The sequence below is a fragment of the Haemorhous mexicanus genome, chromosome 5 (assembly GCF_027477595.1).
Source record: "Haemorhous mexicanus isolate bHaeMex1 chromosome 5, bHaeMex1.pri, whole genome shotgun sequence".
NCBI classification, from domain to species: Eukaryota; Metazoa; Chordata; class Aves; order Passeriformes; family Fringillidae; genus Haemorhous; species Haemorhous mexicanus.
In genome coordinates, this window is record NC_082345.1 from 36,719,327 (window position 1) to 36,734,182 (window position 14,856).

Below are 14,856 nucleotides of genomic sequence, written 5' to 3' on the forward strand. Positions count from 1 at the left end.
TGCTGTAAATTTTGTGGGTTTTTTTCACCTCCTTAAAAGAAGAGACTCAAAACTAGAAAGCAGTTTACTTTTCCTTACAAATGGAGAAACTGGTGTAGGAGCATGAATTGTCATTGGGAAAATTATGCAAGATGTAGGAAATTAATTCTCTTCTCCTACATGCATTGCAGGATCTCTTGTAGAGAGTTTCTGCTCTCACTAATTAGTTCCCCTCCCCTGCTCTTGCAATTATATGATGGCTGCAGCTGGGGTAACGATAACAAATATACACAACAATGTCTCACCTTCAATTGTAAAAGCAATGGCCACACACCTTGCCAATGTGCCACATTTTCTCTGGGATGACTCTAATAGTGTCTCACTGATTTAAAAAAAAACACTCTTCTGACAACTCCCAAGAATTCCCACTTGCTCTGTAACTGTTCAGCACAGGTTGCTAAGTTGTGGCATTGTGAAAAACAAATGGTCTCTTCAAGTCAGTCCATTATGTGGCACGGGCCTCCTGTTAAAGTCTTTGTACTTGAATAATTCATCCAGAAGAAAATAGTATCTTAAACTAAGTGCCACTTCTATAAGAAGTACTTCACAAATGTTTAAGGACATCTCAGAGGAGCAAAATTATTCCCACCTTTAAATCTCCAGCCTGTATATTTAGCGTATCTACCATAAAGCATCATCAGCCTTTACTCAGTGTTTGCGTGTTTTATTCCCTGTTCAGATTGTGATTTTCAACTGAAGCATACAGCTGAGAGGGAGGGGACTGCCTTATGCAATGATTTGGCAGCAAACAAGGGCAGTGCAGTCTCAAACTGGGCTGTTCTAGCATGACTGCATGACCTGGTTCAACATGACTGGCCCAGCTGTCTGCAGTCTCCAGTGAAAAACACATGGACATTTTATTCAGTTCTTATGTAACCAGTAGAGCTCACCAACACCACAAAGGTGTCACAAGCACAAGGCACCAGGGTAGGGCTCATGTGAAGTGGAACCTATTACCTTTTAGCTCCTTCATCAATCTGTTGGTTGATTTCATCACCTTACAGGGATATCATCCTTACCTCTACCTGCCACCACGTAACAGTATTTCTGGAACCTTTTGGAGACCTCTCTTATACAACAACAACATCTGAATTTGTCTGTTACTTACTGTTTCTTTCTCTGGTAAGCACTGCTGAGTTTGAGCAACTTCTCTGCTGTTATACTTTTCTGGGAGCATCTACTTTTAGAAGGACTTTTACATTTATTGTTAAATTAAATACCTGCAGTTTGAGAAGGAATGTATGTAAAAAGTGTATCCTCCATCCCCTGGCTTGCTGAGAACCCTGTACCTGTCTGAAATGGCCTATAAGGTCCAGAATGGGCTGCTTAGTATCCAAATTTGCTTAATTTCTTGGTTATATGTACCTCAGCCTAAAATGCTTAATTATGGCAGCAAAAGCTGGTTTTCCTTATCACAAGGGATACAAACCACAAAAAAATTACCAGAAAATGCAAAGGGTAAATGCCTGCCTTTATTTAATATACATGGGGTTTTATGAATATTACTGTGGACCAATCAAGATTTTCACCGTGGACAAATCAAGATTTGAAAACCAGGAATTACTTATCATTTTACAAAAAAGACTCTTCAGAAAGTTATTGAGTAAAAAATGTATAGAAATCTCATTTATGGCAGAAAGACTTTGAAAAAAAAAAGAAAAAAGAATCAAGAGAACTAATCTTAACATTTTAATTTTAGAAAAAATCTAAAAGACAAGAACTTACAATTTACAAGTAAGAACAATTTTATGTCCACAACAATTTTCACAATCAATTTCCTTTTTTGCTGTCCTCTGTTCAGGGTTTACCTTTTGTAAACTGCTTTAGCCAAACAAAAGTTACTGGTCACATTATAAAAAACAGATTGAAATGTAAGGTTACATGACACTGTATAACATGGACAATCCAATGACTCCTTCCCTTTAAGACTACAGCAATGTATGAATTCTATTTGCAATTCTTAGCCATCTTAATAACCAGAATATATTGACAGCACCCAGAGACTTTACTATGTGTCAGTGGCTGTGGCAAGATGGTAAAGAACACAGTAATGTTTCTGTAGAAAAAGCATTTATTCCCAAAGCATTACTTGGTTTTAAAATGTATTATTAACAAAAAAAAAAAAAAAAGGTTCTTTGTATACTTGAATAACTGAAATGCTCGTTATTATGTATAATCCCATTTAATTTTTCTTTAGCAATTCTTCAATGTGTTTAAACACACTAGCATCTTCAATGGTTGGTGTTATCTGAAAAGTAAGAATACAGTAGCATGTGATAGGAGATAAGAATTTCATTCAGAGATTCTTCTAAATTTATACTTCAAAAGCAATCAAGAAAAAAGCATCTGTAAAGGTCTGAAACATGAAAATCTTTTGCATAATCTGCAATAGAAGTAAAACAAAGTGCCACCTGAAGTCATGGACCAGTTGCAGAACAGTCAAGAGAATCAAAACCACCATGGTGTGCCTTTGGATGTGCACATGTGCCTAATTCATTGAAGCAAATATCTCTAACTTACCTTGTATGGCTTTCCACTGACAAGTGCAGAGAGAGCAGAACGTGGGATCTTGCCAGAGCGTGTTTTTGGTAGCTGGGTCACAAACATCCCCTTCTGGAAAGCTGCTACTGGACCGATGCTGGTCCGAACTTGCTCAACAAGCTCTTTCAAAATCTTACTGTCTTGCATCTTTACACCTAGTGAAGAAGGTAAAATCCTTTATATCCTTTATCTTTTCTAAGACTTTTGCAAGTGTTAGTGACATCAGTTATCAGTGACTTCTCACCTTGTTTCAGAACACACAGTGCAAATGGAACATGTCCTTTTAAAGGATCCTCCTGGCCCACAACAGCACAGTCTGCCACAGCAGGATGGAAGAGAATACACTGAGGGAGGGAAAAGAAAATGAAACTGAACTAACAACAGACAACATTTCAGTGAAAAACTATGGTATGGTATGGTATGGTATGGTATGGTATGGTATGGTATGGTATGGTATGGTATGGTATGGTATGGTGTCCTAGGTTGACTATATGATGCTTTTATCCCCAAATTTGCCCTGAACCAGGATAAATGGTATGGTATGAACAAAAAACATAGACTTTTTCTTACATTTTGACAGCAAAAGGTCAGTACACCTTAGGATTCCAATTACATGTGTTGAAGATGTACATGTTTATATATTTTCATATATATTCACGTATGCTTTTCAAACAAACAGAAGAAATTAAAACTTTAACAGCACAAAATAGAAATATTGAACAAACCACAGGTTATTTCCTTACAGCTTTGTGAGAGTGTCACATTTTTGGTTTTGTTAGTGAGATCTCTGCTGTTACAAACAACATTTGTCTAACATTATGAGTAACATGGAACTTAAATGCAGGGAGTAAGGACCAAAGTCACAGAAGCCCTCCTACTACTACACACTTATAAAGTCTATTGGTTCATTTTCTCTGACACTTTTTTTTTCATTCTTTGTTGCTGTAAAAGCATAGTTTCAACCAAGGCCAAATACATGCCCAGCCTTAGCTTGCAGCCAGCCTAGCTCAGCTCACTCTCTTGAAAATGTTAGGTCTCAGCTTCCTGAGACAAAAAAGGAAATTAAACCAGAGCTTCCTTCCTTCCTACTACATGTTTAACAACATCACATTGATAAAATAGAGCAAACTCTTTTTTAGGTTAAAAAAACGTAAGCTTCCAATTAGCCAGCTGAGGTACTCACTTCCAGGACAACAGCCACCAAGATGTCTCAGTACCTACCAAGATGTATGTCACCAAGTCTGGGACAAAGCTGGCCTTAAGATGCCAGCAGTTGTGAATCCTCTTCCAAAGCAACTGGCTCTTTTTAATTTACCCCCTCACCTTGGGGCATTTTGCTGCCAACAGTGCTTTCAGCACTTTGCACCACAAGGAGGACCTAACCTGACCCTACACAAAAGCCACATAATGTGATTGTGCTTGTTAATTTATCTGTGCATACAAGGACTATGTACTTGCTAATAACTGAGCTTCACATACTGTGTTGCCTAAATCAAAGGTTTTAGGAATAAAGACACTTTTTGGTTGTTTTTATTAAATAGGAATACCACATTTGCATTGGCTACTCATACAACGGTGTGAGAATGTGAAAGACAGGAAAAGTACAAAGACAGGAAGAAAAAACCTGAAAGAATGGAAAGCTGAAACGCTGTTGCTCCAACTAAAAAAGGATCTGTTTATCATACAAGATAAAACTGATGGGGAAAGGAACAATTTACAGTGTCTATGATAACCCATCTTCAAAACAGATTTCACCATCCTTAGGCTTTAAAGTCAAAACAGGAAGGAGAAACTGGCTCCAGGTGTCATGGTCAGTACAACACACACCAAGTTGTTTTTAGCAAAATAAATCCACTCAATTTGTTTCTAGCACACTTTGCCAGAAGCTATACTCATTTCACAAACCATGATCCTAGACATGTCCCATGCCAGAAAAAAGGCAAATGGAAAACACTGACCTGACAGTAGATGCAGGCTCTATCAAAGTACAGAAGCATGACCATTTATGCACAGCTTTTGACACTGGATTGTTTTTCACAGGAATTAGATATTATGTCCACAAACTAAATACAGAAGAGTGCACTGGGCTTATAACAGAATTGGAAGTGCAGAGGAGCCTACTTCAAAAAGCTGAATATACACAAATGCATTTGAATTCAGGTGCAGCCTACTTTGTCCAAAAGTCATGGAATCCGCACTGACAAATCATATAGGGATTAATCTTATGCAAGATTAAGATAGGGATTAATCTTATGCAAGATCTCCAAATCCCTACAGGGTTTCATTGCATCACATAGATTTCATGCACTTTGGTCACTTACAGGCCAGAGCCTCAGTAATGCATTCCATTTCCTGCTATAAATATCCATTTTTCCTGCTCTAACTTCTTGACCATGGCCACAGAAACCAGATAGGCATATATAACCAAAAAAAACCCAAAAAAACAAAACCAGGAAAGACAATGAATTATGGGAAAGTACACTATTAAGTCTACAACCGCAGTAAATCAGTAAATACTGTTTTCCACAGGAACACAGAAAAAAATCTACAGTAAACTGGCATTACCATCAAATATCATCATTACCTACCAGGCATCAACAGGACTCCTAAGGTGAAGACTTAAATGTTGCCAGATTGTTTTGTTGTACCTTGCTTTTCTCCTTCTAGTCTGCCACTTATTTCTAAGTCTTATGGTTAGCTGGAATAATGTAGTTTTGGTAGTATTTTTCTTCAGTCTATCCAAAGTTTTATCAACACACCTTTGACTTTTCAAATACTAACTTCAAATTAGTGAAATCAGTAATTAATAAATAACAATTTTAAAATTATCAAACTTCATAAAACAACTGAAAAGAAAAACAGAAATGGCACTAGACATTTAAAATTTCTTTAAAAGTAATAAAAAAATTCAGGAAGTGAAATGGTTTTCCTAGTATGATCACTGGGTACAAGGATGGATGACAAATGCAGACAGAAACATCATGATCAGGGAAAGGGATTTCTCATGATAAATTCCTCAGTTCTCAAGTCTGCTGCCTCAGATAGACAAGATTTGATTAAACTTTTTTTTTTTTTTTTCGGGGGGGGGCAAGAAGGAACACCACAGATATCCAGACCAAAGAAGAGGGGTGGATCAACATGCAAGATGAGGTTCTCATAACGGCCACCATTCACTAATTGGCCAGGTAAACTGTAATATCTACTGCATTGCAGTAAACATGGAGCTCCAACAGTACTAACAGATACATTAGACAAAGGAAAAATTGTGTGGAACATAACAGAGCTAAAACACTTAGTCAAAGCACTAAAGAAAAAGTAGTTAAAATTGTAATGCAGCTAAAATGTAAATGTAGATAACATACTTGCTCAACAAATTGATTGAATCACATGGTGATTCAATGGACCTCTAATTCTGTATTTACTGATCTTCCTGAGGAGCAAATTGTGGTCTTCTTAACACTTTCCCATTTAACTAGCAATTTGTTGTGCACACATTAACATCACTCTTGGTTTTTAGCTTTGTTCAAAAGGTGAAGAGAAAAGCTTCTAGAATGTTACTGTCATGAAACATTATGTTTCTAAGGGTAAGACCTAACTAGCATGGAGAAAAACAGAGATGCTGAGCTCACTATGATGGATCCAAAGGTAATACAGCAGATGAGGTGATTCAATTCATCATTTGTTACAGCAGCTTCAGAAAATGCCCAGCTCAGCCCATGAGTAGTACAGCAGTAATGTGTGGGGATGAGATTCCTGCTGTGCTTCAGTAAGGGAATAGGTAAAACTACTTCTAAGGGATAGAGGTTTAAGCAGACTGAAAGCACCTTTATATCTCCACAGACCCAAGTCAGGGCAGCAGCTGTTTCAGCACCCTGGCTGACCAATCCTTGATGGATTAATGTTTATGTGAACTTGTTCACTTCTGTGTAATTAGAATTTCTTCTATTCTAAGTTTTCTAACCTTCAAAAATAAAGTAGTCACTAGACTAACAGACATTAAAAACCAAAAAACAACTTGCAGATTAGTTTCTGATTCAGTGAACAGTTAAATTCAGAGTTCTTAAAAGCATATTTTTCTCTTGTACACGCCCAGCACACCTCTCCTACACTCCCTGAATAGGCAATTGATATGTCATCAAGGAAATTTGTAACTAGCAATCAATCACAGTGACTCCAGAAGGGTGAGTGAACAATGATACAAAATTCAGACACTATTATGAACTTCATTATTTTCAACTTTTTTGAGTTGCATGGGTATTACATTAATGACTTTCAATTTAACAGCAGGGTTTTTTACAGAAATTTTCATTGTTCATTTAGCACTCCTCATACAATAAGAGACAAAACAGCTGTCAAAAAACTCTGAAGTCTTCCAACCAAGAAAAAGCACTGAATATTAATCTCTGAAAAAAAAAAAAAATCAGCCAACATTGATCATTGTAGTTCAGGCAAAAAAGTTTCTACTCCTAAATAACTACAGTAGTTGCTGAAATTACCTGTCACACTGATACTACACCATCCTACTGTATTCCCAAATAAATACATTATTTGAGCTAAAAAGTATGCTTCCCACCCTACCACACTGCTCCTTAACTCCACCTTCAAATACCAAATTTTGCCTGCCTTACCAATCCCACGGTTAAAACTGATTATTTTTGACTAAATTTGTTATTTTTCTGGAAAGCATCTTAATAGGAAGAACCCCAAACAGGAAATATTTTGGTTAAAATTACCAATGGAAATGCAAACAAAACAAGTAGAAAACAAATGAGAGATCTTTCGGTGTGAGATTTGGAGATGTGAGATGTGATGAAATGTGGGATTTTAGTCTCAGCTTGCTTCATTCATCTCTCACTCTTCTATTTTGCTGTCAGGCAATGCTCACCTCTTCAATTGCACCTGCAGAAATTCTGTGTCCAGCAACATTGATCACATCATCAGCTCGAGACAGGACATAGAGATAGCCATCTTCATCCATATAACCAGCATCCATAGTGTCATAATATCCCTAAATATAACACAAAGAAAAATAAATTCTGAAAGAGTACTAGGAATATTCATTAATTTACCAGGGAATAAAAAAAAAAAACAGACCTGTTTCCCATTATGTATGCTTTTGGTCCTTGAAAGATTTAATTCTGTAATTTGTCACAATTTCTATATCTTATTATCCTCTGCAGCTCCCTTTAGAGAAAGGTTTTGTTGTCTTTATTAACACAGAACAGGAAAAAAAAAAGATAAACCCTGACTTTTTTCCAACTCTGCTTACTTTGATGCCTGACAGCTTGGAGAAGGATGTTGCCTGGATCTACACAAGGAAAATGGAATTACTGCAATATAATGGGTTGGACTAGATGATCTTTAAGGTCTCTTCCAACCTAGTCATTCCATGAATTCTGTGAGTAATGACAGTTGTCTAATTCCTTCTAAAGATACTCCTGTTTGCTGCATCCAAACATGCACTGTCATCGTGATGCAATTGCACACAAAAAATAATTTGTGTGACCAATTCACTCATTTACTTTCATTGAGCCAAATCTTCCATTCTGAGCATCTGTATAGGGCCAATCTACCTATTTCTACAAGGAAAGAAGTAAGCCAATCTTTGGGCAGTTCATCTGACAAGGAAACATAACTAATGCAGCAGAGAGCCTCCAGGGTATGGCTGCATGCCAACAGGAGGAGTGTATTTGAAGCTGTGCTTACTTCTTCTGTTTCAGATCTTCAAAAAAAAAAACCAACAGGATACCCAAGAGCTGAAATTACAGGTGAAAAAATGATTTATCTTTAAATGTTTTTCATTATATATGCATATATCAAAGACCTCCAATGAAATTGTGACAACTTAGGGTGAACTGTTTCCCAGGTTAAATCTATTATCATTCAGTTCTGAAGCATTACCAGAAGTTTAAATAATTGATTTCATAATTCTTACTGGAAACTTTTGGAAATATAACTTCTGAAATGTTTCTTCATTTTCCCAAAGACCTGAGAATGCTCCAGGAGGCAAAGGCAACCTTAAATTGAAAAGAACAGAAGGAAGTAGTAAGAAAAACAGATATAAAAAAAACAACTAATGCTCTCCACTCATACTCTGTTTTCAGACAAATAATCATTGTCTACAAAATCAGAAAACAGTTCAGCCTAATAATATGCTGTTATCCAACAAAAAAGGCTATGAATTATTGTCATCAAATGTATATAGCTCTGCATGGTATCCAGACCTTACCTTTTACATAATACAAGCACCTCAGTAAAATAATATTCAGTCTAGTAAACACTATGTACTGTATTATAAATATGTTAATGGTATTTAGCTTTTAACACTTCTAAGGATTAAGTATCTGTTTGACATTTGTGCATACACACTATGATACAGACAACTGCATTATTACAGGTCTCTCTAACAGCCATACACACCCACACATGCATAGACAGATGAATTATCAGACACACAGATCTTCAGTTTCTGTAAAAAGATAAAACTCAAAGGACTTCAATCACAAGAATCTGAATAAAAATGCTTTTCTGTTGAAACTGTGCATAATACTATTGGAAATACTGGAGAAGTTCTGTGAAAGTATACTGATAAAAGTCACTAATAGAACTTTCTAAAATAATTGTACTTAAAGCAGCAAAATTCTGGATTGCTTCAGCTTTTGAGTTTTGAATACGTACTAAATTCCTTCTTCAGTCAATGATATGGGCATGAGAAAATATGGGACACTTCACATACATATCTGTCAGAAGAGAAGCTGCAGAAGCCTCAGCATAAAAAGTGCTAGTTTCTTTCTTCAAAGCTCTGACAGGGTCAAACAGATTTCTTTAACTGCCTGAGAGATATATATTCAGGCATATCAGCACAAGTTTTATGAAGTTTACCCCTAATAACAGGGAGAGAATGATCATGTAAACAAACATAATTATTTACATAAAATCATATAGATTTTACTAGCATATGCCTGCATTGCTAACTAGCAAGTATTTAGCCAGAGGTATTTTATTTTCTTTAACAGTATCCTTATGACACCAAAAGGCAACATCTCTAGCATAGAAACAGTTCTCTGTAGCATAGCAATTCTGCTGTCATTACAGTCTATGATGGTCAGTCACAAGAACAGGTGCCACCAGCTCTGTGACATGTACATTTCTAACATTATATTTACAAAAAAAAAAAAAAAACCCTAGTTATAGTTTTATTTGTATGTATATGGAGAGATAGAGAGAGAGAGAGAGAGAGAAACACACTTAAAAAAAAATCCTAGCTATGGTAAAACCAGCACAAACTACATTGAAAAGGTCATATCATCCAGTAATGATTTGAATGCCTGATTTTCTACAATCCTAGTTTTTTCAGCTTAATTCAGGTCAGCTAGCATAACAGAATATACTACTATAAATACTACTCTGAGGGTTCTGGCTCAACACATCCCATACATCACATTCCTTGAAAGTATGGGTAAGGTATGGCCAGAAATGCCAAGACACTTCCCACATAGTTACCCAGGGTTCAGGAGGGCAGGCTGGCTTCTGCCCATCTGGAAGAAATTCACTGCCCTATTTTAAGCCTTTCAAGCTTAGTAAGCATCTCTGTGATATAAAAACATGACCCATGGAGTGTATGCCTTGGAAAAAAAGATTAGAAAAACAATATATTGATCCTGGTGTTTGTGTATTCATGCATTTAAAAGGGGAAAAAAAAATCTTTTGTTTAAATTCAAGAAATGCCACCAGAGAGTGGCAGTTACTATGGTTGTTACCTGGTTGCTAATAGTACAGCAATTCGTAAAAGCCTCAGTCATTGCAAATTTTTCACTTTAAATTTATTTAGCAGTCTAATATCTTTGTGATGGGAGAAAAAGAACAATTCATATTGATGAAGTCCTTAATTTCCCCACAGCTCTATTCAATATTTTGCAGTTAGTCACTGAAGAGAAAAAAACAGTTTAATTGCTGAAATTAGAAAAGCAATTTCTTTTCTGTCATTGTTTAAAACTCTAAACAGAGAAGTGTAGAACAAAGCACCAGAAATAAAACCCTCACTTTCACTATTTGGTTTTCTTGTCCTTGTTTGGATTTTTTTTTTCAAATGGGGAGACCAGAGGTGTCTCATGTTTCAGTTTGGTGGGGTTTTTTTTGCTTGTTTGTTGGGGTTTCTTTAGGAAAATTGTATTGATGAACACATCCACAGAGCATATTTTTTGTGTGTCTGTGGAAACCAGACTGCTAAATTAGTGACTACCACAGGTATCTCTGCAGCACTTATCATACCAGAATACAGACATGTGAAAATATGCTTCCACGGCTTTCTGTGAAAGATTACCTGCAGTCAGGACCCCATTCATCCACTAAGCAAAAAGTGAATGCCCTCTTCCATGTGTCAATCTTTCAGCACAATAATTCCAGAGCAATGGGCACGTAAAATTCTTTGATGAGAGCAGAGTTCTTGGTGTCATGACTTAGCAGAATTTCTAGGTTCTGTGCAAACTCAAATTAATAAAGGTAGAATTCAGCTTGCCAGAACATAATAATGTGTATTGAAATTTTGTCAGGACATCAGAATTAAAAAGTCCAGAGCCAAATATGCCTTAAAACCACTGCTGTCAGTGGGAATGCTGCCATAAATTCCAAAGGGAGCAGAACTGGATCATAATTACAGGCAAGGAGCCAAAAGAGAGAAAATGAGACTGTCCAAAAATAACAGCAACCTGAAAACAGACATCTCTTGTTTTTATCAACCCCTCCATAAAAAAGGAACATTTTGAGATGTTTGATTTGGGTCTTTTTTGCCCTAAAAAATGTAACACACACCCACAATAACTCAGCATTTAAAAATGGTTGCCTCTTTGTCTAAAAACTGAGTTGATACACAAGATCTTTTGGCATTACTTTTACTAAGAGAGATATTGACCAAAAATACCAGGAATGCATATGTAAGCATGACTGCTTTCCATTCACAAGGGACAGGATCACTGGGGGCCAAGACAGGAGTAGGCAGGTTCCTTCATTATAATTTTCACAACATACAAAGAAGTTGCTTTGCTTGGTTTCCCCCTGGGACATATTTACTGTATTTCTGTAGCTGTCTGTTACCAGCACTGTAACAGCAGTACAAATTATGCTATTGCACATGCAATGCTATGTGCATTTACTCCAGTCAAAGAAAGATTAAAATTGTTGAATTACAAGAATACAGATCCAGGCCTATTTCTCATTTAAAGGTTGAATACATTTAAAATAGCATCAGGGAAACGAGGCAAACTGTCTAAATTAATGATTTAAATCATATGGGTTCATTTAACAAAGATTCATTCTGGTTACATTTTACAAAGATAAGCAGGTAATTTCATTATAAATTGGAGAGACTAAGATGAATGAGCATGACAGCATCACAAAAAAACTATCAAGTATTTTAACAGTAACTGGTTTTTGGTACAGAATTTTATATGGCAATTATTATTTGTTTTTTTAAGCATTGTTTCACAGTTCATTTATTTTTCACACAACAGTGAAAAATAGAAAAAGAACAGTCCACCTTTAGCACAGCCCAACAAATCTGACTCCCACATAGCACATCCTTTCAGAATGCCACTCATCAAAATGGTGTAAGAATCCTTGTTAATGGAACCAAGCAATTACAGACAGAGAACTCAAAAGAGAATTTGCCTGGAAAAGCAGATTTCTGAAATGAAATAATAAATTATTGGAGATGCTACCTTGCTAGAATTCAGAAAAGACATTCTTTGATTTTATGGTAGGCAATGATACTCAGAGGCTATTCATTACAGCCAGTCAAAGTAAATACAAGCCACTGTTAACTGAGTCTGGGCTTCTCAATGGGACAAAACAATCTCAACTGGCAGCTATAATTACTACTCAGCATTTATGTAGGGGTGTGCATAAACATTGCTCTTACAAAAATTTTTGATTGCGAGTTTGAAAAGCATCTGGAAGCTGTTTCAGACTCCAGGAACAACACCACAGAAAAAAGGGTGAAGAAGAGTAGAGGATCTTGAACGCTCATCAGTCTGCATGAAATATTACTTTAGTTAGCTGAAAAGAATTACAAAAGTAGTTGATCTCAGTGTGGATTTTGCTTTAGTGGGAAAAGAGAAAAAGCCATCAAAAACTAGATAAAGTTCTTGGAAAAATTTCAAAGTAAGGAAAGTTCAAATGGTATTTACATGTGCTCGGCTGGAGATCTGCTAGAAAAACTATCTTTGGATAAATTGCTCTCACATTGCAAGACCTACTTATTGTTCTATCTGTAAAGGGAAAAGACAAAGCTGATAAACATATAGAAAGCTGTCAGGAAGATAAATCTTTTGTACAAGTATTTAAACTGACCTTTCATATAACACAGGCTGGAAGATGCCATCTACTAAATCCTGCCTCAACCCCACAACTTTTGGTTAAAATAGGTATCTAAGTTAGGCCTAAAAATATCAAAGTAAACCACCATACTCCCAAGAATTTATTCCAATGTCTTAATACTTTCACTGCTAAAACACTGCTTTATTTGTCATCTGAATGCATCTAGCTTCAGCTTCCAATTTATTTATGGTAGATTAAACAGCCATCTCTCAGAATTTTTTTTTCCCCTGACCTTTAAAAGGTTACTATTTTACTGATCTTAGGTGAATTACATACCTCAGATCTCCATACCATGTGGATTCTAGCACTCAGGTCACTCTCATTCATATTTCCCCCAAAATGCAGTCACTTTCTCAGTAGTCTTGAAACACAGTCAAAAGAACCAAGCGTAGTGCATCAATGGAGGTACGAACACCACATCCACAGACAGTAATGTTGGCTCCTCTTCAGTTCCCCTTCTGAATAACAGGGGATCATATTGCCTGCAGTTACACTAGCAGCTACCTTTCATTCAAAGATCCTGTGTACTCAGAGGTTTATCCACTGTAAGATAAAAAGCTCCTTTGAAAGTCACTGCTTTCTAGGGCCCTTCATCTTACAGATCTAGCAAACTTTCACTTTACCTAGCAGTACAGCCCCTGCTTACAAGAACACATTGTCATTGCCTCCTTTTCTTCTTGGGCAGTGGGAGAGCACAAAGAGAGCTGTGACTTTTCCCATGGGTATAGCCCAGTTGGAATGCCCAAATGGTGACTCAACAAGTCTTACAAGATCTTACTTCAGTTTTTTTTAATGAAATACCAAGGTATAACAGTGTGCTGCAAAAGATTACATCTTTTTCTTTCCCTTTTCCTTCCTTTAAGCTCTCTTGGTTAGCATTCTATTGAACATTATAATGATTACAATCCTGGCTTCAGGTTGCTTCATCCTTTCACACAAATTTCTTTTTAACACATTGCAAGAAATATTGAATGAGTAAGCCTTTCACTGAACATTTATTTGCTCACTAAATACTTTATAAATATTGAACACATTACCACAAATCGGAAAACTGTCAGTGGGCTGCCTAATTTGAGTAACACCTCTTCTAATAAAGGATATTCACTTTGCTTTGGAAGGTATTTGCTTTGTAAGTACAGTCATGTTTCTCTTTGGCTAACTTATAATGTACAATCATAAAAAGCTGTGAATTTATCATCACTATTTCTTTATAAATATTGGCTATTTAAAATTTTTAATGAATAAATGTATTTTAGTTTTTACTGTACATAAAGTTTTGCATGACTGCGCTTGATACAATGGAGTCATTGTCATCATTTGAAACATTCTAATTCTCTTAAAACATTTTGATTTTTCTTCCTCTTCCTTCACTAATTCAAAATCCACAAAAAAAAAAAAAAAAGTCCACCACATTAGTAGTTTTCAGAGCTTCTCACACAGCCATTTTTCTTAAATACAATTAAAGCAATGCAACTAAAATATTTCAGAATCACTGTATGATGTAACTACATTGTCTTGCCTCCTGCTCGATATGGAACATATTTATGTGATTTCGTGCAGTGGAGATCACTAAAGCAAACTTGTAAATACTCACCCTGCAAAACTCCACTATTGTGGTACAAAATTAACTATATAAACACTAGAGGAAATGTAACTAGGGTCTAGCAGCAAATTTACTGCCAGTCACTACTCTGTGGAAAGAATGAGCACAAGGCAAACACAGTCCTGTTGTACATGAATATAAAGAATAATGCTAGCTAATGAGAGAGTGCTGATGACTGCTTCAAAAAATAAACATAATCAGTTTGTGATATTTTCAATGTGTAAGACAAAAACTGGAATTTACATAGGATTTCTCTTTGCTAATGTTCTTTATAACAACAGAAAACCTAGAAAATTCTT

General features: G+C 36.1%; 1 protein-coding gene across 4 annotated transcripts in view; it reads right to left on the minus strand.

Moving 5' to 3' along the window:
- Positions 1 to 1,489: 1,489 nt before the first annotated feature.
- The window catches only part of ACSS3 (acyl-CoA synthetase short chain family member 3), a 64,897-nt gene continuing 51,530 nt past the window's right edge, over positions 1,490 to 14,856 (minus strand). For all 4 annotated transcript variants that reach the window (XM_059846850.1, XM_059846853.1, XM_059846851.1 and 1 more), the window contains 5 exons: positions 8,516 to 8,597; positions 7,466 to 7,588; positions 2,825 to 2,924; positions 2,560 to 2,735; positions 1,490 to 2,287 (listed from right to left, as the gene is read on the minus strand). In XM_059846850.1, coding sequence (XP_059702833.1) covers positions 2,222 to 2,287; positions 2,560 to 2,735; positions 2,825 to 2,924; positions 7,466 to 7,588; positions 8,516 to 8,597 — 547 coding nt within the window. In that variant the 3' untranslated portion in view covers positions 1,490 to 2,221. The remainder of the gene's footprint in view (positions 2,288 to 2,559; positions 2,736 to 2,824; positions 2,925 to 7,465; positions 7,589 to 8,515; positions 8,598 to 14,856) is intronic.